The 25213-nt window shown below is 31.2% G+C and overlaps 1 protein-coding gene across 1 annotated transcript; it reads left to right on the forward strand.

Moving 5' to 3' along the window:
- Positions 1-3021: 3021 nt before the first annotated feature.
- LOC139496398 (uncharacterized) lies at positions 3022-24918 on the forward strand. The gene is made up of 8 exons (XM_071284976.1): positions 3022-3143; positions 6026-6258; positions 9983-10319; positions 10842-12569; positions 13161-13511; positions 18987-19514; positions 20749-21046; positions 22786-24918. Exons 2-8 carry the CDS (start codon positions 6052-6054, stop codon positions 22946-22948), a joined length of 3612 nt encoding a protein of 1203 aa, XP_071141077.1. The 5' UTR covers positions 3022-3143; positions 6026-6051; the 3' UTR covers positions 22949-24918.
- Positions 24919-25213: the final 295 nt, after the last annotated feature.

The raw sequence follows: 25213 nt of genomic DNA on the forward strand, positions 1-25213 counted from the left end.
AAATAGGAGATCTAAACATAAAAAAAACCTGGTGTGCCCACATCTATAAATCCTGAGTGGTTGTTTTGTTTATGTAGAAATGGGTTCGTTGATATCTGCTTCGTTGGTAATAATTTGTTTTAAACAAAAAAGAAAAAATGTCTTTAAAGGTGTGTTAATTGATTTATAACTACCAATTGAAATGCTTGACAGGAGAAGAATTTCAATAGTTAATTCAAACCAATAACAAAGGCAAAATTACAAACGAAATAATTTAATTCCACTCTGTTTTACTTTTAAAATGCTACTTTACAATGGAATTTTATGCGACTGCTGTACAAGTAAGAGGTTTAGCTTGCTATAAAATCAACTTTAATCCACCATTTTCTAAACTACAAAAATGCCTGTAGCAAGTTAAATATTTAACGGTTTATTCATTCGTTTAATGTGCTTGATCTTCTGATTTTGCCATTTGCTTATGAACTTTCCGTTTCGAATTTTCCTCGGAGTGTGGTATTTCTGTTATTTTATTTTTTTAAATAAAAACAAATTTCCAGTTATTCTTTAGAGTATTAACACAGTTTAGAACAATAACATACTGTCAAAGACTAAAACATAAAGAATCTGCGAAAAAACATTACTACTTCTACAACACCATATCTACTGATACATATTTTTATCATCATTTTGTTGGGGCCATTGCCTTGAGATATTAGGTGTCAGTGTTTTAAAAAGAATTGGCATTTGACGTCTAATGTAACAGCTATAATTGAACCACTTGTTTGTTTAAACACCAATATATAAAAGATTAACATTGGCTGCTGTTGTAGATGTTATGTATTCATTTGAAATAAAATATCCACTCGTCTGATGTGTTTGAGCTTTTGATTTTGCCATGTGTTTATCCGTTTAGAATTTTCTTCGGAGTTCGATATTTTTTTATTCTACTTTTTTTATATACAAGTTCATTTCCATTTTGATGTGTCTGGTTTGAATTATAAAAACTGTATTCCCCAAAATCAGTTTCCTCTTATAAATGCATAAGTACATTTTTCAATTTTCTCAATAAATGCTTTAAAATATTTCCAGAAACTTGAATACAAAGTAATGCCATTAAACTATTGCAGTGCTGAAGATATAACAACATTAGGACGGAAATGATTTTATGGAATTGCTGGAGAATTTACGATAAGAGGAATGATATAATTGGGACAATGTCGAAGATTTAACAAGAGGAATGACCAAATGGTGACCATGTCAAAGATCTAACAACACGATGAATAACAGACTGGTGACAGTGAAGAAGACTTGACTTTTATAAGAATGAAGGAATGATGCAACGTGTTTAACCAGAGCAATTTCAGAATAGTGGAATTGCCTAGTATTTAACTACAATGGGAATGACATCCTTATTCAGATGTGGTAAAGATTAAGGACAAGGGTACAAAAGCATATTTTCATATAAAGCAATTCCTTTTTCAGTACTTATCACTCCTCGTTATCATATATATAATTCATTCATAACGTTATGTAAAATAACGGTCTGCAATATAATATAATACAGATCCCTAAAATGTGATTGGGTGATCCAGAAACACAGGTGTGCTTTATACCTGGTTAAGTTGACCTTTGACATATTAGCGTGGGAAAACGTCTGGAATTCATACAAAATCGATAAATATTAAAGTTATATATTTTTTTTAAATATTTCAGTTAGTATGAAACTTACTTTTTCGTGTAATTCTAAAAAGGTATTAATGATAAATTCCACGAACAAAACAAATTATGTTACGAACATAAAGATTTTTTTACTTAATGCTTCTTGAAAGCCAATAATTTATACCATGGTTTAATTACCTTGTAATGTAGATTCTTAATATTAATATTAAAGTTAAAGTGTAAATCCCAAAACATATGATATCTTTTAAAACCGAAATGTTTATATCGCAGACGTGGTCATGACCTGAATCCTATTTAATAAGTCAAACATGTATCCCTAAGTTGATATCTTCATTTTTTTCTTCTTCTTCTAATTCGTCTTCTCATAACTCATAAATATCAATTTTTTTACATACATTGTAAGCTTCTATGTAGCGAAGAATACGAATTATAATATTTATATACCAATGTGAAGACAGATTTACTTTTACTAAATATTTTATTGAATAAAACAAAATGCCATATATTTATATCAGCTCATATTTGTAGAATAAATTAGCAATTAATTCATCCTTTGTTTATTTGAGAAATTATATGAAAAAAGGGTACCAACTCTTTCAGTCAAAGATGTAATCAGAGAAAATATGTTATTGTTTTATACTCTATTGATTATATTGCCTCTTCATGTGTTTATGTAGATGTTTTTAGTATTTATATACATGTATTTTAAAAAGTGTTGATATCAAATTCACAAAAACAATGTTAAATAATTCGTAATTGTATAAAATTAAACATTTAAACATGTTAAAATATCAATTTATTAATTTATTTTTATTTTCCTTCTCAACATGAGATTTATTTCTTTAATTTACATAAATTTCTTTTGGATTATAAATTCACTTCTTTAAGTCTGCAGCTTAGTAGATTTTTGTTTGAATGTCACGTCATGAAAGTTTTAATTAACTATGCACTATAGCTATGCATTATATTATATGTCTGTAAACAAAGATAACGTCTGGTGAAAGGTGTTTTTTAGAATTTCAATAGCCCAAATATATAGGTTACCAAAAAGGTCTATAAATTTGAAAATTTAGTGGTTAGTGGAAATCGTGCTTACTTTTTGACAGACTATTCAAACCCTTTATATTTGAAGGTAAATTAAACCGATATGTCATCGTGAAGTATTGCCTCATTCCGAGGCTCATTCAAAACAGATAAAGTGATAAGATTTAATACAAACGCTACCTTGCGCCAGATTTAAATTATAAAACCGTTTAAAATCAATAGAATACACACACAACATATATTTGCATTTATAACTGCATCCGGGTCTTTCTTTCCAGACGATGACCTCTATATTTAGTACGTTCCTTAGAAACGGATATGCGCAATGGCTATCAATAGAAACATTGGCGGTGTTTTCAAAAATGGTAAAAACCCGACAACTTTAAAAACAGACTTGGATTACAAAATGACATTATTGTAGAGTATTATTTGTTATAAAGGTAAGCTTTTCAGTTTATTGATGTAATATACTTAAATCTAACATATTCAGTCTTCTTCATTTTTTATTGAACCAAAACATTTGATTGATTATTGTTTGCTTAACGTCCAATGTCAAATCTGTCTAAAATTTAAAAAAAATCTATTTTAGTGCAAATTATTATAGAATTAAAATATTAAAACCATTCACAAAACTGCACAAATCTTAATGAAACGTCATTTTACATACTAAAGAAAATGCATAATGAATTATTGAGAAGTTATAGAGCAAACTATTTTTTCGTGTATTATATCGCGTGTTTCCAATGTACACACACAGAAAAACACAAATCCGGTCAATAGCTAATAATGTTTTAAAAAAGATAAAATTTATTTTCTAGTATGTAATCTTAAATACTCATTCGTGTCAGACATCATTGATTCAGACATAAAAGACGGGGGGTAAAATTCAGATTTATAGTATTTAAATGCGTTAAAATTACTAAACGTGAAGATAAATAAACTAATCATTAAAAAGGAGGATAATATTTGTTTATATATTTCCCCCCTTCAAAAGTATATTTCAAAACTGTATTTGATTTATTCTGATCGAATATTTTCGTTACGCATCATTTTGTCCCCATAATGATATCTTCAATCTTACTCTAAGATGTTACATCATGTTTGTATTAAATACACATTGCCTTTCAATCCTGGTTAGGGAGTTCCCCTTTTTTAATAGCTTATTTTTTAACAGAGCATCAATCAATTCAGCATATTTTAATTAGAGTAATACAGCCAGGGTAACTGTTTTAGCAGACCCTTACCGAAAAATTGAGTCCAGCTCGGTTTGTTGGATTCGTTTTGCGCAATCTTTAGTTTTCTATTTAGTGTTTTGTAGTTAGACTTGTTTGTCTTTTTGTTGTTAATACTTCATACCATAATGGTGTTTGATTTTTCCCCGTCACCTTCTTTACAGATAAACTGTATAAATATCTTATGTTCGTGTCTTTTGACCTGCAACACAATTTTTGTTTTTAAATAATACATTTTTTTTTTACCTCAAGACGATGTTCTAAATCGAAGTGCAATATCATGTTATGTTAGAGAAGGGGCGTGGCTTAAATATGTAAACTCCTAAATTTTTTTTTAATTTTGTAATCAGAACATTCAGAACATTCGATTTTTTATTCTCACGAAAACAGTTATTTTGGAATTGTTCCCGTCCATTGTAGCAAACATTTAAATAAAAAAAGTACAAAACCACATGTATATTGACCAATTGCATTACTCTCCCACATTTATATTCGAATTTTTACCCATAATTTTGATAATGTTATCAACCCTCAAGTGTACATGTCTAATCTTAAGTCAACATTCTAAAAGGTTTTAGATTTCCGTTGAAAAGCAATGTTTATACATTAACTCAAATTTTAAATACGACCTCATTCATATTGTTAATGGATTTATATGACCGTACTTATCTACAAAAAAAAATTAACTTTGAAACATGCACCAATTTAGGAGTTTCGTCACTAAAATGAACAAAATATCATATAAAAAAGCTCATCGCTGAAGGGTTTTCAGTTGTTGTGTTTTTTTCGTGTCAGGGATTAATACACTATATACTTTTCTGGTTATAGGTTTACACTTTTTTCTCTAATTTAAAAATTTTAAACAGATTTTAAAAACATATGCTCCTAATATTACCTCGTTTTAGTAACATGCAAAGAGGTAACATTTTATAATGCTACCCTACTATTATTACAATGTACGTAACATTAAACGATGGAAGAGGTAGCATTTTATAATGCTACCCTACAATTATTACAATGTACGTAACATTACACGAGACTTTAATCCCCGGTAGTGGTATCTCGACATATCATCACAATACAAATAGATGGATGTATTTACACCATTAGTAAAATACTGTGATTTAAATCATGACACGCGACCACTAACATGTCCAACCTCGTGCAGGTTCATATTTCCCCACACATTTAATGTTTTTAGTAAATTCATGAAACTGAATTCGAATACCCTCATCCAAATGGTTTCTTTTACGAAGTGTCCCTTTTCCTCGTATGAGGTTCTTTATGCTATTTCGTTTTGTCTATAAAAGACTCATCAGTGTAATAATGCAAAAAGGGCATTGAAAGATTTTCTTACAGTTGATTGTATGGTATCTCGTTTTTTTTTAATTTGCTTTCATTATGTAATCAGTTGTCACACAATAATTAACTAACATCCAAATAACTGAGGAAGCATGAATGGCGAAATCAGATTCACATAAATATACTAAACACTTTAAAAGAATGATACAAACACATTGATATTTCCTATTTTTCACATTCCTTTTTTTTAATTATTTGTTTCGGCATACAAATGTTTTGCTCACGAAGTACGAATTATCCATGGATCCCATCTACACTTATGAACTGAGTTTTCTATAATCGCACATTTCCCTCTTATAACATAATTCGATTGATAATCATATTTCACTTTTGAAGAGAAAAACACACATTGTAATCCTGTTTACATGTTTTTCCTCAATATAAATATATATCCACAAAATAGAGCATTCACTTGAATCTTTTTCAACTTCGAAACTCAAACACGCTTAATAGCACAATGACTGCAGGCAAAAGAGCACTTTCTATTTATACTCGAGGAAATAATTCCTTATGTAGGGTTTTCATATTCCAAATCAATCTTCCTTAGTAATTTTACAAATTTCTTCCCGTTTAGTAGATTTCCTTTTTTTTTTAAACTTCCTTGGTTATTAGAATAATATTAATGTATCAAGAACGAAAATGTACCTTTTGAATTTCAGCAGACATCATACAATATATTTGTAAAAATGAAAAATCCAAATACTAAATTTTTAACCTTATTTTTCCAGATTATCCAAAAAACGTGTTTAAATTAATGGCAGGAAACAGACAAGATGCGTCCTATTTAACAAATCAAAACAGCACTGATCCAAAACAACAAAAAGGTACCTGCTTTTTATATGAAGACACCCATGGCAGACGACATTTCCATGACAACTCGCACGCGACAGGTGCGACTGATATCGAGAATAATCAATATCAAGGACCGGAAGTACCTGGCAGGATCATCTTACATCATCCAGTGAGTGGAGAAATTTATTGTGATATATCCGGTCTTTAATATCTTGGATAATAACTCTTTATTCTTATAATCAACAACTAATAGATACACATCAGGTTTATAAACCTTTTCCTTTAAACAAATATTCAGTTCAGTTTTTTTATCAAATATTTTTATTTTTTTATTTCTTTATTTTTCTTTCTATATCTTACATAAAGAAAGCTCACAAATATCATATGTTTAAACGAAGAGCAAATATAAAAATATTGGAGCAGTTAGTTTAAGCGACAATGCATTATGTTATAAAATTTGTATTGTATGGTTAACACTGCTAGTACTTGACAAATTATTGAATAATCCAAAAGAACTTTTAAATAGCCTAAGCCCCTACCCCCCCTTTTTTCTATAAAAATTGGTCGATTATATAGGGAATCACTGAAAATTAACCGAAGCAGTCCCCTCTTAGACAGTCAGTGTGTCCCCACTTATGAAAGTTATGGATCCTCCACTGATGCTTAAACTTTACCAAGGTAGCTACTTACAAAATCTCTGACATTAAAATGCACAAAAAGTAGAATTATTGATATCGATATGAAACTCATTGGGTGATTGAGTATAATTATAAAGTTTGTCTACCAATGATAATCATTGCATTATTGATTTTAACTAAAAAGTTAATTTACCAAGCTGAGGTATTTTCTACAATGTTTCATAAAGAGCAAAGTTATAATGTCTGTGATAAAAAAAAAATTATCTTATCAACAAACGATGTTTTAAAAATATATAATTACTCCAAGGAATGCAAAATATAACTGGTAAATTGTGGGGGAAAACGATTTAAAAATGTGGTGCGTCGATAGTAAACCCCGTGGTGTAAACAAATAAGGAAAGCGCTTCGATCGTTTGGCAATTATTTTATGCTGTCTTCATATTTTAGGCCACGGGTTTCTTAGTAGCTCTTCATCACGTATCTCAAATCATACATAAGTAAGGATTACCAAATACATTTAAACCTAAAAAAACAAAAGATATATAAAATCAATAGGTACAAAATAATTAAGTTAAACCGCGAATGTAAACAACGATTGGTACAGCATATAAAACTTCCACTAATGCATCAACCCATTATATCTTTTGACATAAACTATCTTACCACCTGGAACCTTCGTATAAATAATTGTTTACACGGGCTTTACTACTGACGTAACAAATGTGTTAAGTGTTAGTTTGCATACTGAATCAACGTACGCAGCAAATAAAAACACATTAAAAATTGCATGCGACCGAAATTTTTTAGTAGATTTATTTCATCTTGAACGTTCACAGCCGAATATTTGAAACCCAAGGATGTATTAAAACCACAGTATTGAATGAAAGTATAGAAAAATGTACTTAATTTAAAATTGTAATCACGTGACTTCATAATTAGACGCATTAACATGCATTCCTGTGTTCTATAGCAGCACCTGTATGCAAATAGCAGACAAAATGTCCCATTCCTATCTTTTATTAAAATCATTTAAATATTACGTAATTATTAAAAAGCAAACATAAATTATTTGACACAAACTTTTTGTCAGTGAAACAGATATGGCATTTGATATAGAAATAAGGATATGGTATGATTGCCAATAAGACAAATATCCACCAAAGTGCAATTAAAGTGGGTGTAAAAAGTAAAATCACAAAAATACGAAACTCCAAGGAAAATTCAAAATAAAAAGTCTATAATCAAATGGCAAAATCAAAAGCTCAAACACACCAAACGAATAGATAACAATTGTTATATTCCGGACTTGGTACAGGCATTTTTTAATGGACCTAGTTTTATAGATAGCTAGAGAGCAAATTCAGATTGTTAGAAACCTCATGATGGATTTAACAATGAGAATATGATTAAAGGCAATAGTATAGTTTTCCGATTTTTCAAGCTTATAAATCTATTTAGAAGATACAAACAAGATAAAATGAAAAAACCTGACGGATTCGTTTTAACTAAAATAGGAGCGAAGCTGGTTGTGTCGACAGGAGTATAACTATACTCTGATAAAACTGATATTCTACAGAATAGGACACAAAATCCTTCATTTAAAAATCATACAGTAAATATTAAAATTCTACGGTAAAGAAAATATTTAAAAAAACCATCAACTTATTTTTTCCCCTTACAATATGCTGAGTGAATTTAATTCAATGCGAATAATTTATTATTGAATGCACAATATCAAAGGTTCTCAGTTACCGTTTTCCCTTTAAACCTCGACATGTGTACTTTCTAACGTTATAATTGTGATGTTATCGCATGTTATACCCGTATAAACTCTTTTCATTATGACAAATGTAATGTTTTGCATGATGAAATATTACATTGATAGGAAGTAGCGGTATGTTTAATATTGCAGTCACGTGATTTCCCTAAATTTAAATAAACAACGTGATGATTGTGCACTTTCAAATAACCCATTTTTAATGAGCTAAGTACCGGAGATCACTTCCGGTTTGTTTTTGTTTGGAGTTCGTGTTGATCAGTCTTCATTTGTTATCTGTTGTTTTCCTTTCTGTCGCGTTTCATTTATTTGACTTTTTGACATAGCTTTGTCGGTATATTTTCGCTGTTTGTTTTCGACTTACTTTGAGTTTTGAATTACCTTTTGGTACCTTTCGTCTTCTTTTTTTTTATCACCAATCAATATATAAGGGTTCCTTCCCTTTCCTTTTTTGTTTGCTAATGAATTGTAAGACATTTATATAATCAACACAATTATACCATATTCAACGGTAACTGACCCTAAAGATAAATAGAAATATTCAATGAGGATTGTTATAATACCTGTTAATGTGTGCTTCACACCATGCATCACGTACACTCAGATACGTATCTTGAAGGAACAAAGTAAAGGAAGAAGCATAAACGGACCCGAAGTTCTTTTGGTCATAAATCCCTCAACTGTGTATGTTCTTATAGTTTAAACATATGCATCCTCACCTTTCTAATATTCATCGAAACTTTGAGCGAACTTGATGTGGGTAAATTAAAACGTTCTGCTGATATTACAGAGTTATCTCCCTGTAGTGTTAGGTACCACCTTAAATGTTATTGTAATAGTTTGGATGAAAGTACGCTATTCAATGATGACTATATTGACTGCAAGGAAACCATCAGTATATCTTAAATTGAAAGGATTATGTTTAAAATTTTGCTTCTGATATTTTAAGAGGGTTAGTATTATTATGCTTCATGAGTAAAATAAAACCGAATCGGTGGTCGTGTCAATTTCAATTTTTTGGGAATTTATTTCCTCCCAACATAACAAAATCTAAACTAAACTAGACTAAATTGGTATCAAATGTTCGGCACTAATGTATATTTCACTGTAAAAGTTTTGATTAAAAAACACGAAATTATCTGCTATACCATTAGTATACTTACAAATGTTTAGTGATAAGTTAAGTTATTTATAAGATACATCTTTGACACATTTAAGTAAACACTAATACATGTCCTTATAATAAAAAAAAAACAATCGTTCAACTATGTCCTTGTTTTTCGAAGAGTTTACATTGGCAACATCCGCTAATTTGGAGTCCTTATTTAGCATGTGTATGTTCATTTAGTTAAATTTTGTGCTTATACTTTTTAATATTGTTCTTGTGTGTTTATTTGCAATTCTGATAGATTTCATTTTTAGAAATTGTTTTAAAGATATATACTATATTATTGATTATAATTAATAAATTCTTGTAGATGGCAGATAGACCGCATGTTGAACACGATATGCCATCTAGACAATTTACAGGTAGAAGAAGATCACGTGATAGCGATACAACTACAATGTCATCGACAACTGTACAACAAACACCGACAGCGTTCATTTCTCGACCTATGTCACCATTAACAATCAACACTGACCTAGACAACTACCCGCCATCCCATTCCTTAAACGATGAGACCAAAGCATCTTCCCCATTTTATTATTCACATATACAAGGGCCGCTTAAGTCCCCTGGAATATTTGTACCTTATACAGATGAACGGAAGAGGGAAATAATAGAAAAAGCCATCAAGGAAGCATTGGCTAACGGTATGTTTATTTTTGATTAATTATTTTATGGAAACTTTGTATAATTTGTAATATGCATGACTTTTATGTCTGAGTATTTGGAATTAAAACAAACAGGATGTTTACCTTTACAACGTTCTACAAATAGTTTACCAGAACATGTTCATCGGCTTTCATCATTACTTTTCTACATTACATGTATACTACAAGGAAAAACGTAAAAGCGGAGATTTGGCTAACAAAAAAAAAACATGTTTAACCCACCAGTTTGTCTTAAAATGTCCTGTACCAAGTCAAAAATCTAATATCTTATCTGCTAGTTGGTGTGTTTACCTCGGGTTTTGTTTGTAACCCGTATTTATTTTCTTTCAATAGATTTATGACTTTTGAACAACGGTATACTACTGTTGCCGTTATTTATTCATGATATTGTTAATTCCTTAAGCTTTTTGTACACCACTAGAACAGAAAATTTTCAAAAATCAGTATTTCTTGAGCGTTAAATTCCAAGTTGAATAAAACCCTAAACATCGTTTATTGCAGACGAACTTTCAAGACAAGCCGAAATTTCAAATACGTTCCCCCTACAGGATCCTCCAAAGTCAAAGTTCAAACGTCAAATGTCAGCTGATTCCAATGACTCCAATGATAACCGTTCACAAGTGTTTCCATCAAAGCGTCATCAGGACTCATATTCAGCCTCCGGTATCGACAATATCGATCGTTATCATGGTATATATTCTACTCCAGTTCCAGAGTTTTCCAGTTTACCTAAAACCAGCATGCCTGCAAAGTCTTTGGATGAAACTTATCGTCAGAGCGAAACAGTTAACCCTTCTGTCAGGGAGAACTTAGTGCAATTCATTCATGAAGAATTGAATACACCAGATATGCGAGCATCACAACAATATACAAGGGATTGTTCTACTGATAATTGCAGGAATTCAACCACTCTACGGAGACAATCAATATCGGACACTATTAACAATCCTCATAAAATAACAGAAAGCCCCAGAAAGGAAAAAGTTTTAGCAGCAGTACCTGAAAAACCATATACCAAAAATTTACAATGGGTAGTTTCAGATCCAAATCCAAATTCTGTGAATGATTTTGTACCAGCAACTCCTACCGCTTTATATTCCGAACGTTCTACCGCTTTATATTCCGAACGTTCGTCAGATCCCTTTAATAACACATTAAGATCATCCACGTCCGATAATAGTCCTGGTAAATTGTTAGGCAATTCAAGATGTGACGAGATTGACCGAACACTTTGCACAAATGATTTTTCAAAAGAATTCAACCATGACTCATTTCATCGGGACGCCTTACCTTTGCGCACTTCTTCTACTATCGTTTCTGGCAGTACAGTAACAGAAAAGGGATTTGTTTTTCCTCCTTCTCCAACAATCACATGTCCCTTACCTTTTAGTCCAAGAATAGTTCATGAACAATTTACACCTAAATTCAAAAGTACTCCAAAGGATAGCAGGGAAACATTTCCAAATCCTGTAATAAGACGAACAGTGGACTCACAAGTGTATGACTCTCCATCAAGAAGTTCAAGAAACAAGTTGCCTTTACATAGTCCTGTTAAAGAACAATGGAACAAATTAAACAATAAAAGTCCGAGTAAAAATATCGATCCATTGAATCAGTTACTTAATCAAAGGAACAATCAACATAGTCAAAGATATTGTAACCAAAATCTGCACACTGAATATGATTCTGAAAGGATAACAAATTCATTTAATTCAACGCTTAGCAGGTCAACCTCACTCTCAAATCATACGGATTCCTTTGGAAGGGAAAAAGCAAATGAATATATACAAAATAATATTCAAAACAAAATCCAAATTCAGCCGAACAGTGGAAACTGCACAAATAGCCACATACTAAAAGGGGATGTTGAGAAGGAATTACTTTTAGACCAAGCCGTAAAACGCTTATTGTTCAGATCGTATAGCGCAATTGAGTTGTCGCCCTCTAAAGCTGATATAGAAAGAATGAGAAACAAAGTAAGAAATATGTATCGATCTATGTCAAGTCCTGCAGAAATGAAAGAAATGTTGAAAAATCTATTAGTGGAGGAGAGAATCAAAGAAGAATTTTTTATGGACAATGATGTGTTTGACACGTCTTCTTCACCATCAAAATTACAACGACATCCGGGTCTTAGTCAGTGTCAACATGGTGATCGAAATGTATATAGACAAGATGATATAGCGGATGCTCGAAGAAGACTTTTTGTTGATGCACAGCTTTCAAAAGGTATCATACTTCAAACAATACTTCCCATACTTTTAGTCTTCCGGTACTATTTATTCACTTCAAGTTTCATTACTGTTATATTGGACAAAATGTTTTTCATTTTGACATGATTTAAATCATAAACTTTTATCGAACAAGTCCAGTTTAAAACTTTTGTATACGTATTCAAACAGAATTTGCAATCCTTTATTGTTAATGACGGTTTTATCGTTGATTTCTAAGTCTATGTCAAGTTGATGATTTTCGGACATTGGTTTTGGTTAAGTGTATTGTTATTTTTGTTGTGTTTACTCATTTTCATACAAGCCAATGCGTACGTAAATATTGTTTCTGAAAAACTACACGTTTTGACTACTCTGAGTCGCAACTAACAAGTGTGTCGTTACGTTGAATAGGTTTTATCAATATATAGTAGAAATCGCCATTGATCAACTAATGAATTTCGCAAAAGTTGCATCTACACCTTATTCGTTTAAATCAATGTAGTTATTTGAATTATTTATTAATGCTTTATACGGGTTGTTGCAACAATTAAACTAATTGGATTTTTGCACATGTAAATACAACTGACATATTTACGTCTTTGTATAGATAACAGAGAACAACAATATGCCACCATAGCTAATGCTGACCTTCCCCACCTTCTTGAAATGTTTAAACCTACTGTGGTCTCAGAAGATGATCACGAATCAACAGACCATGCTCAATATCTAATGAGCAAGTCAACGCAAAGTTCAACGAGATGTTGTCAAAGAGATATACCTCAAACAGCAAGATTTGCTAATCCTGAAAAAGCACATAGCTCTTTCCGGTTTCCAGCGCCTTCGTCCACAGTTGACAACAGGTTCAGTGAAAGAGATTATGATCGTGAATGTAATATGCCCGCATGTTCACACTCACAACCGCGATATGAAAGAGATCCAAACAGAAAGAGAAAGCATGGTATTTTATTTTAACATTTATAACGGAGCAACCATTTAACTTCCAGGTTTCTAAAAAAAGAATTCTAATCCCCAATTTGATGAAGAAAAAACTTCTGCTCAAATATACTAGTATGACGAAAAAAAAGAGTATAGTCTAAAAGCAAACTCCATCTATACCTTATAGTGTTAATTCTAGAAAAAAAAAACAATAATATGATTGATCGCGTCGAAAAATTAAATAACTTTGTTCACTAAGTTACTTAGAAAAAAATATATATATGTTACAGGGAATTTGTGAAATCAGGGATTTTGTAAAACCGCTGAAATTTCAGGGAATTTGTAAAATCACTGAACTGAGGAGTGATTTTATAAAATCCCTGATTTGGACTAGTGATTTTACAAAATCCCTGAAATAATTAAGATCTTTTTTACAGATTCACTGATTAAATTCAGGGAATTTGTAAAATAAATTCATTCACTTTTATAAGAATTTCTGTAAAAAAAAATACATATCAGAGAAAGAGCATCTTGTTGTTGCATGAAATTCATATATAAAAAGCAAATAAGTGTATTATGGAACTTTGCTGTCTACAAAATAACAATTACATTCACAAAATCAATAGAAAATATAAATAAGAATACTTTGTTTTGTACTTGCAAGTTTATGAAAAGGTTCTAACCAAGCAAAAATGAAAAAAGTTTTACTTACTTTGGTCATATATCAGTTACATGTATTCTACCACAAAGTGAAATATCTGTTAATAAGTTTCTAAACTTTCTTAACTCTTTTAATCCAAATGAAAGTAGATAATTTGGTTAATGTAGGTATGAAGTTCTTCAATGTGAAGATTTGAAAAATCGTTAAAAACGGTACAATTCATTACAGAAAGATGTCTAAAAAAATATTATGCAAGTCTTGAAGACATGTAAAGCATAGTTCAGAAAATTCACAAATCAATAGGTCATGGTGGTAGGGACAAAAATGTTATTAAAAGTACGCAAATAGAAAGTGTGAAAATGTTTCAAACAAAGCTTTAGAACTTTTCAAAATTTTGAGAGGAATGCCAACAAAAAAATGTAGAGCTGCTAAAGTAAAGTTATTGTCGTTAAGTCTATAATAAGCAAAGAGTTCAATTTTCCGAAGGACAGGTTGATTTGATACAGACATGCATCGAAAAGCAGGGCAATGATGTAACGGTAGATGTCATCCAAACTTGCCATGCATAAATAATTAAATTCACAGTGGTCTAAATATCTGCTTATATGCCTTTTAGTCATTATCATTATACACTAGTTCTAGCTCACAGTGTTTATTAAACAAATATATTTCAAAATCATTAGTGATCATTGGTCTATTTTTATAATAAGAAAAACACATTTCTAAAAGCAAGTTATACTTAATTGTAATCAGGGATTTTACAAAATCCCTAGCCTTATTTTCAGTGATTTTGTAAAATCCCGAACAATTTCAGGGATTTTACAAAACCACTGAAACTGTAAGTGAGTTTACAAAATCACTAAATAGTCCAGTGATTTTACAAAATCACTGGTTTTACAAATTCCCTGTAACATATATACCCCCTTTTTACTCCTTTGAAGTTAAATGGTTGCTCCCTAAACCCTGTTTTTTTACAACCAAACATCGACATTAAGAGTACACAAAATATTATACATTTTATACAATAAATTCACGTTTATGAAAACAGATTCAGAGATCTTGATCGACAAAAATCTACATGCACAATTCATCATTGGTATACACAAAAGCTTCAAAGAATATATTTTTTTGTTTTAAGAAGACATTTATAATTATACCATTATTGATTTATTATCTTGAATACCTAGATAAATAAAAACAAATTTCGACTCGTTTTTGTGTTAAAATACCTATTAACAACACTAGACACTTTCAAATAGATTATACATATATTGTTTAAAAACAAACAGTATGAAAAGTTATTAAGATACCAAAGTGATCCAACCATAAAAACGGTTTCAAATCATAGAAACACGGACAACAAAATGGACAAAGAAAAAGGCGAACGGTTCACAAACAACTACACAGAAACAATAATTAATAAGCGTAACGAAACCTTCCAAAAACTTGGAGAAGCAATACATTGTGTCTTCACTATTATATATAGTATTCTTTTTACCATTACATTTGTAAATTCTGAAAATGAGTACCTTTGAGTTCCTGTTTTTAACAAATACATTTTTTTCTGATATTACCCTGTCATTTAACACTTCTATTGCTGAAGACGCATACTCAACTTTTTTTTGTTTTATTTTTGTGTCACCTTGGTAAACATATGAAGAAATGATAAAACCCAAAAGAACCAAAGTGTATAGGTTTGATCGTGTTAGGTCAGATGTATAATATAAAACATATGAAGAAATGATAAAACCCAAAAGAACCAAAGTGTATAGGTTTGATCGTGTTAGGTCAGATGTATAATATAAAACATATGAAGAAATGATAAAACCCAAAAGAACCAAAGTGTATAGGTTTGATCGTGTTAGGTCAGATGTATAATATAAAACATATGAAGAAATGATAAAACCCAAAAGAACCAAAGTGTATAGGTTTGATCGTGTTAGGTCAGATGTATAATATAAAACATATGAAGAAATGATAAAACCCAAAAGAACCAAAGTGTATAGGTTTGATCGTGTTAGGTCAGATGTATAATATAAAACATATGAAGAAATGATAAAACCCAAAAGAACCAAAGTGTATAGGTTTGATCGTGTTAGGTCAGATGTATAATATAAAACATATGAAGAAATGATAAAACCCAAAAGAACCAAAGTGTATAGGTTTGATCGTGTTAGGTCAGATGTATAATATAAAACATATGAAGAAATGATAAAACCCAAAAGAACCAAAGTGTATAGGTTTGATCGTGTTAGGTCAGATGTATAATATAAAACATATGAAGAAATGATAAAACCCAAAAGAACCAAAGTGTATAGGTTTGATCGTGTTAGGTCAGATGTATAATATAAAACTGATGCGAAATATGATAAAGATGAATGGGTTTCACTGGCTATGAATCGGAAAAAGCTCATGTTTAATTTCTTTCTAGTTAGAATCATCACCATGTGTAATGTATTTTCCAAATGCATTTATAAAGTTGCTTTTAACTTAACATACTTGATTTCAGCTGTATACTTTTAATTGGCTACCCATTTTACCTACATTCGATAGACCATTTTATTACCCTATTTTGCATTTTTAATATAAGATAAACTTCCATAAAATGCAATGATTTATATCATATAACAAATTGAACTCTTGTCATTTTTTATATCCCTTTATAAGTAATATCTTTTTTTTTAATTTGGAACACTGGAACAATTTTACGGTGGTATGACAACTGTGTCACGTATTGTACAATTTCAACTGGATTTAAAGTGTCATTAACTGTATAATTCACGAAAACTAATTTATTATTTTACTGTCACAAGATCAACATTTCTTTTAAACTTAACTGCACCAGATGAACATTTCGATAACAACCGTAAAACATAATGAAAATGAAGATTAAATAAAACCGAAAATAACCAAAGTGTATAGTTGCGATCGTGTTAAGTCAGAATGAGATATATAATAAAATGTGTTTTTAAAAAAGAAATTTTAACGATGAATTAATACTGGTGAAACATAAGGTCGCTGACGTTTTTATTGCTGATATTCCCCTTGCTGTCTTTTCTCTCTTTCCTATCGTTTTATACTTATGAACAAACTAAAAATTTTAATCAAATGATTACTTAAGGGATAACTGTATTGTATTTGAAGCTTTAAGTTTTCTGGCTTCTGTGCCGCTTCAGAATGTAATAAAATTTGTTAAAAAGAAGATTTTTAGACGCAACAAGTGAGTTTTTTTGTTTATTATTGTAGAAATAACATGTCAATACATTCCGAAATTCAAAATGTCGGCTTCCTTAGTTACAGACAAGGAGATAGAGAATTTCACGCTTGTTGTTATCCAATCAGAACAATTGTTACAAAATAATTGCATTAGAATTTGTAATAATTTGCACCAGATATCATTACAAAGTAGAAAGGTGTTTAGGGGGTAACTAATGCATTAAATAGATATTGAAACAATTTGAGAGAGACGGAAAATACAAAAAGGAAGATTCAAACTCACAAGTTGAGGACACTGACAATGTCCTCAATATATAGCATAATACAAAACCAAAGAAGACCAAAAGACAAACAACAGTTTACAAGACGCAAGATAAAATGCGAACAACCTCCGAAAACCGATGGTTTATCTTGGGTCATTACAAGGGTATGCCGATTCTGTACTAATTATGGAAAAGTCAATACAACGATACCAATAACATTTCATTATAAGAAACCACGCCTACAAAATAGTTTTTAAACTGTGTTACTCTTAGTTATCGACACGTTCAAGATTATATGTAATTGCCTCATTATAGGGAGGTAGACCTAGGTTAAGGGAAATAACTCTTAAAATCATCAGTACGTTTGTGTCAACCATTTTCAAAAATATATTCTAAGCTTCTAGGTTACATAGATTATTTTCAATCTGTTTCAGGTAAATGCTTAAAATACATTGATGAACTTGACTTTTACAAACGCTTAACTGATCCGCTCATAAAGACAATTCAAATGGTCACATGTTTTATGGTTTGCTGTTCTTATACTCCGTAGCATAGAGTCTTATGATTTATTAAATATAGCTGTTTCTATCAATACAAAAAAGTGGTATTAAGCTTTAATTTAAAAACAAGTAGTGTACTGCTAATTCGACTTTTCAGAAACTAGATGACTATGGGTAATCTCATTGTTCGTACACCAAAATGAAAATAACGTTACGTCATTGGTTACATTTCAATTGTTTAGAACATTTTTAACCAATCACAACGTTGTGGTGTACGCTTTTCCATATATTACCCATAATGCATTAGATTCCTATACGGCGAATTTTAGATGACATTAACGTGTATCGAGTATTGTTAGTTTAAAGTGAAATTAAGAGTTGTGAGAATTATGAAACAGTTATAGTCTAAGGTTAAAATTAATAATGGAAATGGGAAATGTTTGGTGAATAAGATAACAATATTGATTGTTGTACCTCTTTTTTTTATATTTGAATGATTATGTCTGATTGTTTTGTTCGCACATAATTGTAAATATATTAAAATTTGATGCAACTGTCGTACAAGTTAGAAGATAAACTAGCTCTTTTTCCTAGGAATTCAGTATGTTTGTGATTCTTACTTTTTCTAAGAGACAACAACCCGACCAAAGAGCAGATAACATCCGAAGTCGTGGTTGATATATTGGGTTCTGTGAAATGTGAAGCCCTGTCATGTTAATGTGCCATCAATATGTGTGTTTACTTCGAAGTATTGTTATTTTCATTTGACATTTTGGTTTGTGAGAAAGGTGAAGCACTGTTTTATTCATGCAACATTAAAATTTATGTGAAGTGTGAATCATTGTTTTTTTTTTAAGGTGATGTTGAAGTTTGTGTGAAATGTGAAGAAGATGAAGATGAAGTATCGGATAAATCTCGTTGTCTTCAATCAGCTCTTAAAAAGGTTCAGCATCCTGACGGGAAAACATGTCGTTGTGCAAACATTGAAAGCGCTATTTTGGAAATGGCACGTGATGCATATAAAAAGATAAGAAGGTGGGACTCTAGTGAATATTCATTTGATAGATTTAACACCGAGGCAACAGAAACTCGAGAACAAATTTTCGATTCCGTCAAAGTTTTATGTGAGATCAAATCAATGTGTAAATATGGCCGTATCATCGAAGACATATTTTCTGGAAGTATCATATTTTTGTTTAATTGTCCGACATTATTAGCACTAGATGACTTATGGGAAATATATCTGTCTGGAAAATTAAAAGAAATGTTTAATTCGGCTTTCATAACGGATGAGTTGAAACATAAATATCGTGCTAGTACGGCTAGACTTGAAGTGGTTATATCTCAAGAAGTATATCATCGCGCAAGATCGGAACTACTAATAAGTAAGTATACTATCGGTCAAGATCGGAACTACTCATAAGTAAGTTTATCTTCGGGAAAAATCGGAACTACTCATAAGTAGGTATATCATCGGGCAAGATCGGAACTACTCATAAGTAAGTATATCATCGAGCAAGATCGGAACTACTCATAAGTAAGTATATAATCGAGTAAGATGGGAACTATTGATAAGTAAATAACTCATCGAGCAAGGTTGGTCCTACTGATATGCTATTTAATCAACAATATACAACTGAAACATGTAAAACATGTGACAAGAAAGTTTCAATTTTATAATTTAATTGCAATCTTTGTCATCGTATACTGAAAAATATATTTGACCTCTTGTTCAATATCTAGGTATTATCAACAGTTTGTAATGGTTTTGTATTTCATAATATATTTGATTTGAAACATGTCTTCTCTTGGTTTTCTTGACTAGTCTATAAAGATCATCATATGTATCAATAGTTAGAAATTAAACAGACAAACATTGAAATGGATAGATTACAGAATAAAAATATGTTGCGACCGGATGCATCTTCAGGGTATGCATATTCTATATTAATGCACCTCCTATCAAAGAACTCCCAAAACTAAGTACTAAATCTGTCAATAATTAAATTAATGTATGTTTTATTATCGCTATTTTGTGCACTTTTCCTTTGATTTTTTTTGTGATAATTTTTCATATCATACAACCCGCTTGAGATGGAAAATTATCGCTAGAAACTAAGCAGGTACGTCGCGTTGCTCACGAAATTGGCATGAAATTGACAACGTCGTCATAGGTAAATAGCGATAACCAGATTATCATTGGTCATCTCAATTCACCGTCCCGGCTCAAGCGAGAAAATCAATCTCGTTGAGATGATCAACGATAATTATAATACGTTATTCTGATTGGCTATACTGCAATCTCGTATTATTCCTTAATCAACTTCATTACACAATAAAATTTAGCATTTGTGATGACACGAGGTCCCACAATAAAGTGCACAGGTAAATTAAATAAAACTAGCTAAAAAATGTAATTATAAGTATTGAATGCTTCTTTTTGTAACTTCATAGGGTTGAAAAGGGGTTGACCATGTGCACATTTTTAGAGTGAAGCTCTGTCGCGCTTCATACAAAACATACAAAATGTACTTCGGTCAACGCTTTTACACCCCAATGAAGTTAAAAAAGAATCATTCAATGCTGTCAATTATTAAAAATCAATAACTTTATTTTCAGGGGAGATTAAATCACCAAAACTGAACACGACTCTTTCTAAAAGCGATACTGAAATAGCAAGTGTGTGCAGCTCTTCTAAGGAAAACTATATACGAGATACATCACCAAGAAAAAAGGTGAAACCTTCCGCCCTAGCTATTATACACATGCGCAGTCAATCAGCACCAAGTGTTAATCAGTCACCATCCCCAAGTCCGTCCTGGATATCGCAGCTTTCTAATTCACCGTTTTCAAAAGAAAGGAAGTTTTCTTTCTCAAATACAGGAGAACTGTCACCACGTAAAGTTTTCCAAGAAATGTAAGTATGAGTTAATTAAAATTTCAAGTCATCTAACACTGCCATTCACTCATCGTCTTGTCAACTGGACACTGAATATGCACTCCTACTTGCCAACTTGCTGTTGTACTCATATGATAATAAGCATTCAAACCAAATCTTCTCAAAGAAAAAAAAAAGCCTCTTGACAAATCTTTTTACTTTCACTTTTAAACATTTTGATGAAATTATGTCATTCTCTGGTATTTCTGGTTTTAAAACCAGTAGTTGCATGTGTTCGCAGTCTTTTGTCATTCGAATCTTGCACGGCGGATAATGCATGAATATTAAGGGAAGGTAATCTATCGACGCATCCGCTCGTTTTGGAGTTAATTACTTTTCTCTATTTTATTGATTTGTATTTTGTTCGGTAAACTTCTGTTGTCATAATCTATAAATATCCTGATAACCGAGATCCATATTGTGTATTAACACCCACTCTTTGATAGAACCATGCAAAATGCCTATAAGTGGGTCCACATTACATGTCAACTAAACGAAATTAAATTTGGCACACATGTTATGATAGTCAAGAGAAAATAAATTCTAACTTTAAAATTTTATTTTAAGCTATTTTTAGATTTTACAGCGCCATCTACTGGAAATGCCTGAATTTCCAAAAAAAATCTACAAAAATAAAACAACATAAAAAAGATTTAAAAAAAATCAGTAAACAAAACACAACATAGCAAACTTAAACTTTGCAACATGAACCCCATCAAAAACTTGGGGTGACCTCAAGTGCTCCAAAAGCCTAACCATGTCGTGTTCAACAACAGTATCGTTATGGTGCAACTGTACTTACAAAGCCGATGAGAATTCTAATTCAATGGGTCACATTCGATGAAACAAGGACGACTTTACGACAATCGAAACATATCCTTCGGCATCTGTAAGGCAGATATTCTAAAACAGTCAACCAATTCGTGATGGCGACGACTGAAAATGTTCGAATGGATGTTTTCAAATTTACCACTTGGGACTCTTAGTTTGAAAGCTTCCTAGTTAGCAGCCGTCCTCTGTCAACTTAAAAGGAAGTCGTGATAGGAATGCAAACTATAGAATATAGTATTAAATGGGAGATTAACACCTCGATTAGAGGCTTTATCTAAATATTGCTTCACAAAAATGAAAAATTAACAATTTGGAAGCTGGTATCATCTCTCGTGTCTTAATGTTAGGTTCGCATTGTCAATTTCTAAATGTAAGTCAAGATATGAGGCAGCCAAACTATCTGTTGTTGTATTCTTTATTTCAAGTAAAATATGATAGATGTGTTAAACATAGATACTAACCTGAATTATTAAGTGGTAGAATATCATGTACATAGTGAAACGTAAATATTAAGAATATGCTAGCTTCTTTCATTCATCATCAGAAGCTCCTGTATAAAGTTCACATACATTTCCGTTTAGTCTTTGGTGGATAGTTCACTTGTACAATTGTTACTCATATTGTTTCATGAGATTTCATCAAATTTGTTTTTAATAAAACATATTCAAAATACGAAAATGATTGAGCAACAGGCACAGCCAATGAAAGATCTCTCAAAACAACATCAAAAGCACATAAGATGGATTTGATTGTTCACAGGAAACATATGTAGTACGTTTAATGTTAATCTGCAAGCATATTTTTTCTATGTCCGTATTATACGCTGATATCAATACATGTCTGAATTTATTGATTTTTTTTTTATTTAAACTGTTCTATCTATTTAGAAATACAGGTTCGCCAACGCTCAAGAAAGTATTTGATTTTGATGTGAACATTACTTCAAAATTGTCACCTAAAAGAAAGACATTTGGTGATCTGATGCCATGGGAAAACCAAAACGTTCAACAAGAGACATCTACATCCAAGCGGAAATCAATCCGCGACTGACGTCATCTACTAATAAACTGATATTAAATTGAAGAATGATATGATGTCCTTAAAAAACAAAAAAGTACAAGTGAAATCAACATCAAAGCGTAAATCAATCCGCGACTGACGTCACCAGTTGTCGGCATCAAATAATGTCCTTAATTAAGAAACAAGAATGTACAACAACTGAAATCATTCAAGCGTAAATATATCCGCGACTGGCGTCATTAATTGACGTCATGATTCATGGTAAAAAATGTAAACAGCCGAAAAGAACTTCGGTTACGTTCTGGGTTTTTTTGGCCAGATAATTTATCTATGTATCCCTGAATGCAGAACATAATTTTGTTTAAAGCAAGGCAAAGTATGTATATACGAAACATTTGAATCCAACCCGATATTCTGATTGTAATTATAGCTGATAAATCGTTTCCATAGTTCATAAGTCTAATTTCTTTTTCTAAAGTATGTTTTCAATTTCTAAAATATAATTTCTATCAGAAATGTATAAGGTTCATTATATATCTAAAATACTAAAATAACGAGGTCCAATTTGTCAGCCCTCATAGGGGAAAACAACAATTCAAAGAATTCAACTTTATATATAGCTAATATAGGACACCACTCCATACCCTTTTGCTTTCCAGATAATTAATATTGCCAATAATTAACAAGTTCCGGGTCGAATCCGATACCGATACCAATAGTATAGTCACCTGTTACCTACTACCTTATCTGTACGTTCCGCATCTGACAGGCGAACCACCAAACGGTGTATTTAGGATTTTGCTATATACACGGGTCATATTTACAGGGTTGACACTGCTAAATTCAATATTGTCACATTGTTCCCTTTTGTAGTATTTCAATCAGTATGACTTTCTAAGATGACAATACGAGGACTTAACATAAGGCGTATAGGTTCAGTTTTCAATTTGTTAGCCGGCCTGATGTATAACAGCGAATAAAAGAATTCAACTTTATTTATAACTATTATAGGATAATGCTGTTGTGGTTTTTTCCCCCATAATTTTCGTATAAAAAACTGTTTAAAGGAAGTCCTTTCCATAACATTTAAAAAAAAAAAAAAAGTAAAAATCGGCTACAGAACAATATCGGAAAAAAGCAGTCTACTAGTAAGAAACCGCCAGCATTATTTTTGAAACATGACAGTAATTACGTTTCATACATACATTATAGAATTGGTATTCAGTGTGGTTAATGTTTTTATCTTTAGTATATATGATAATGAATGTGTTTATTTTCAACAATTGATGACCGATATATTCTTTATTCTATATTTTCCTTGTGCGTTGTCTTTATTTATATTTCAGTTCTTGTGCACCTTAATTTGCTCATTAATGTGTTCATTGAAACCTGTATGTTTCAATTGCTGTGTTACGATGCTCATTTCTTTGATTTTTGTTATGTTCATTAGCACGTGTGTGTGTGTTTTCTATATTGCGTGTATGTTTTCATAAGTGCGTGTTAATGTTGATACGCATCTTTTAGTGTGTGCATCATCACCTGGTTGAGTTCATAAGAACCTGTATGAATTCATAAGAACCTGAATGTGTTTATAAGAACCTTTATGTGTTCATAAGAACCTAAGTGTGTTCATAAGAACCTGTATGTGTTCGTAAGAATCTAAGTGTGTTCATTTCCTTCCTGTATACGAGTTTACAAAAAGAGAGAGAGATATTTAATTTTTCCATAGAGTTTGCAAAGTTATTTATTTATTTACTTAATTTTATTTTTATATAATTGTTATGTGTGAAATTAATTTAATGTTGAACATAATAAATAGTGTATAACAGTCAATGTGCAACAATTTAATGGTTTTAGTTATGATATAGATTGTTGTTTTAATGGAAATGTTGATTAAATGAAATAATTTTATGACAATTTGTTTTTTACATGTGAAGTTTATTTTATTATTAAGCAGAAGACAGAATAATTGTATAATTTCAATAAAGACTTTTGTATATGACTTTCTCTGTATATGCATTTTAGAAATTCGGCCGAAAGAAATCAAAAGTTCACAAGGTAGGCGAAATATATGAGAGGGATATGCAAATCTTCAAGCCAAAAACAAACTAACAATTTCTTAACAAAATCCAAGAACAATCAAATGGCAATAACATTACACAAAAGACAGCATAGAAAACTAAAGACTGACCAACACGAACCCATCCAACCAAAACCCGAGCGTGATCTCTGGTGCTCGGAGATAATTGTCATGTGATCTCTGGTGCTCGGAAATAATTGTCATGTACTACAGCT

The sequence above is a fragment of the Mytilus edulis genome, chromosome 11 (genome assembly GCF_963676685.1).
Source record: "Mytilus edulis chromosome 11, xbMytEdul2.2, whole genome shotgun sequence".
Taxonomy (NCBI): Eukaryota; Metazoa; Mollusca; class Bivalvia; order Mytilida; family Mytilidae; genus Mytilus; species Mytilus edulis.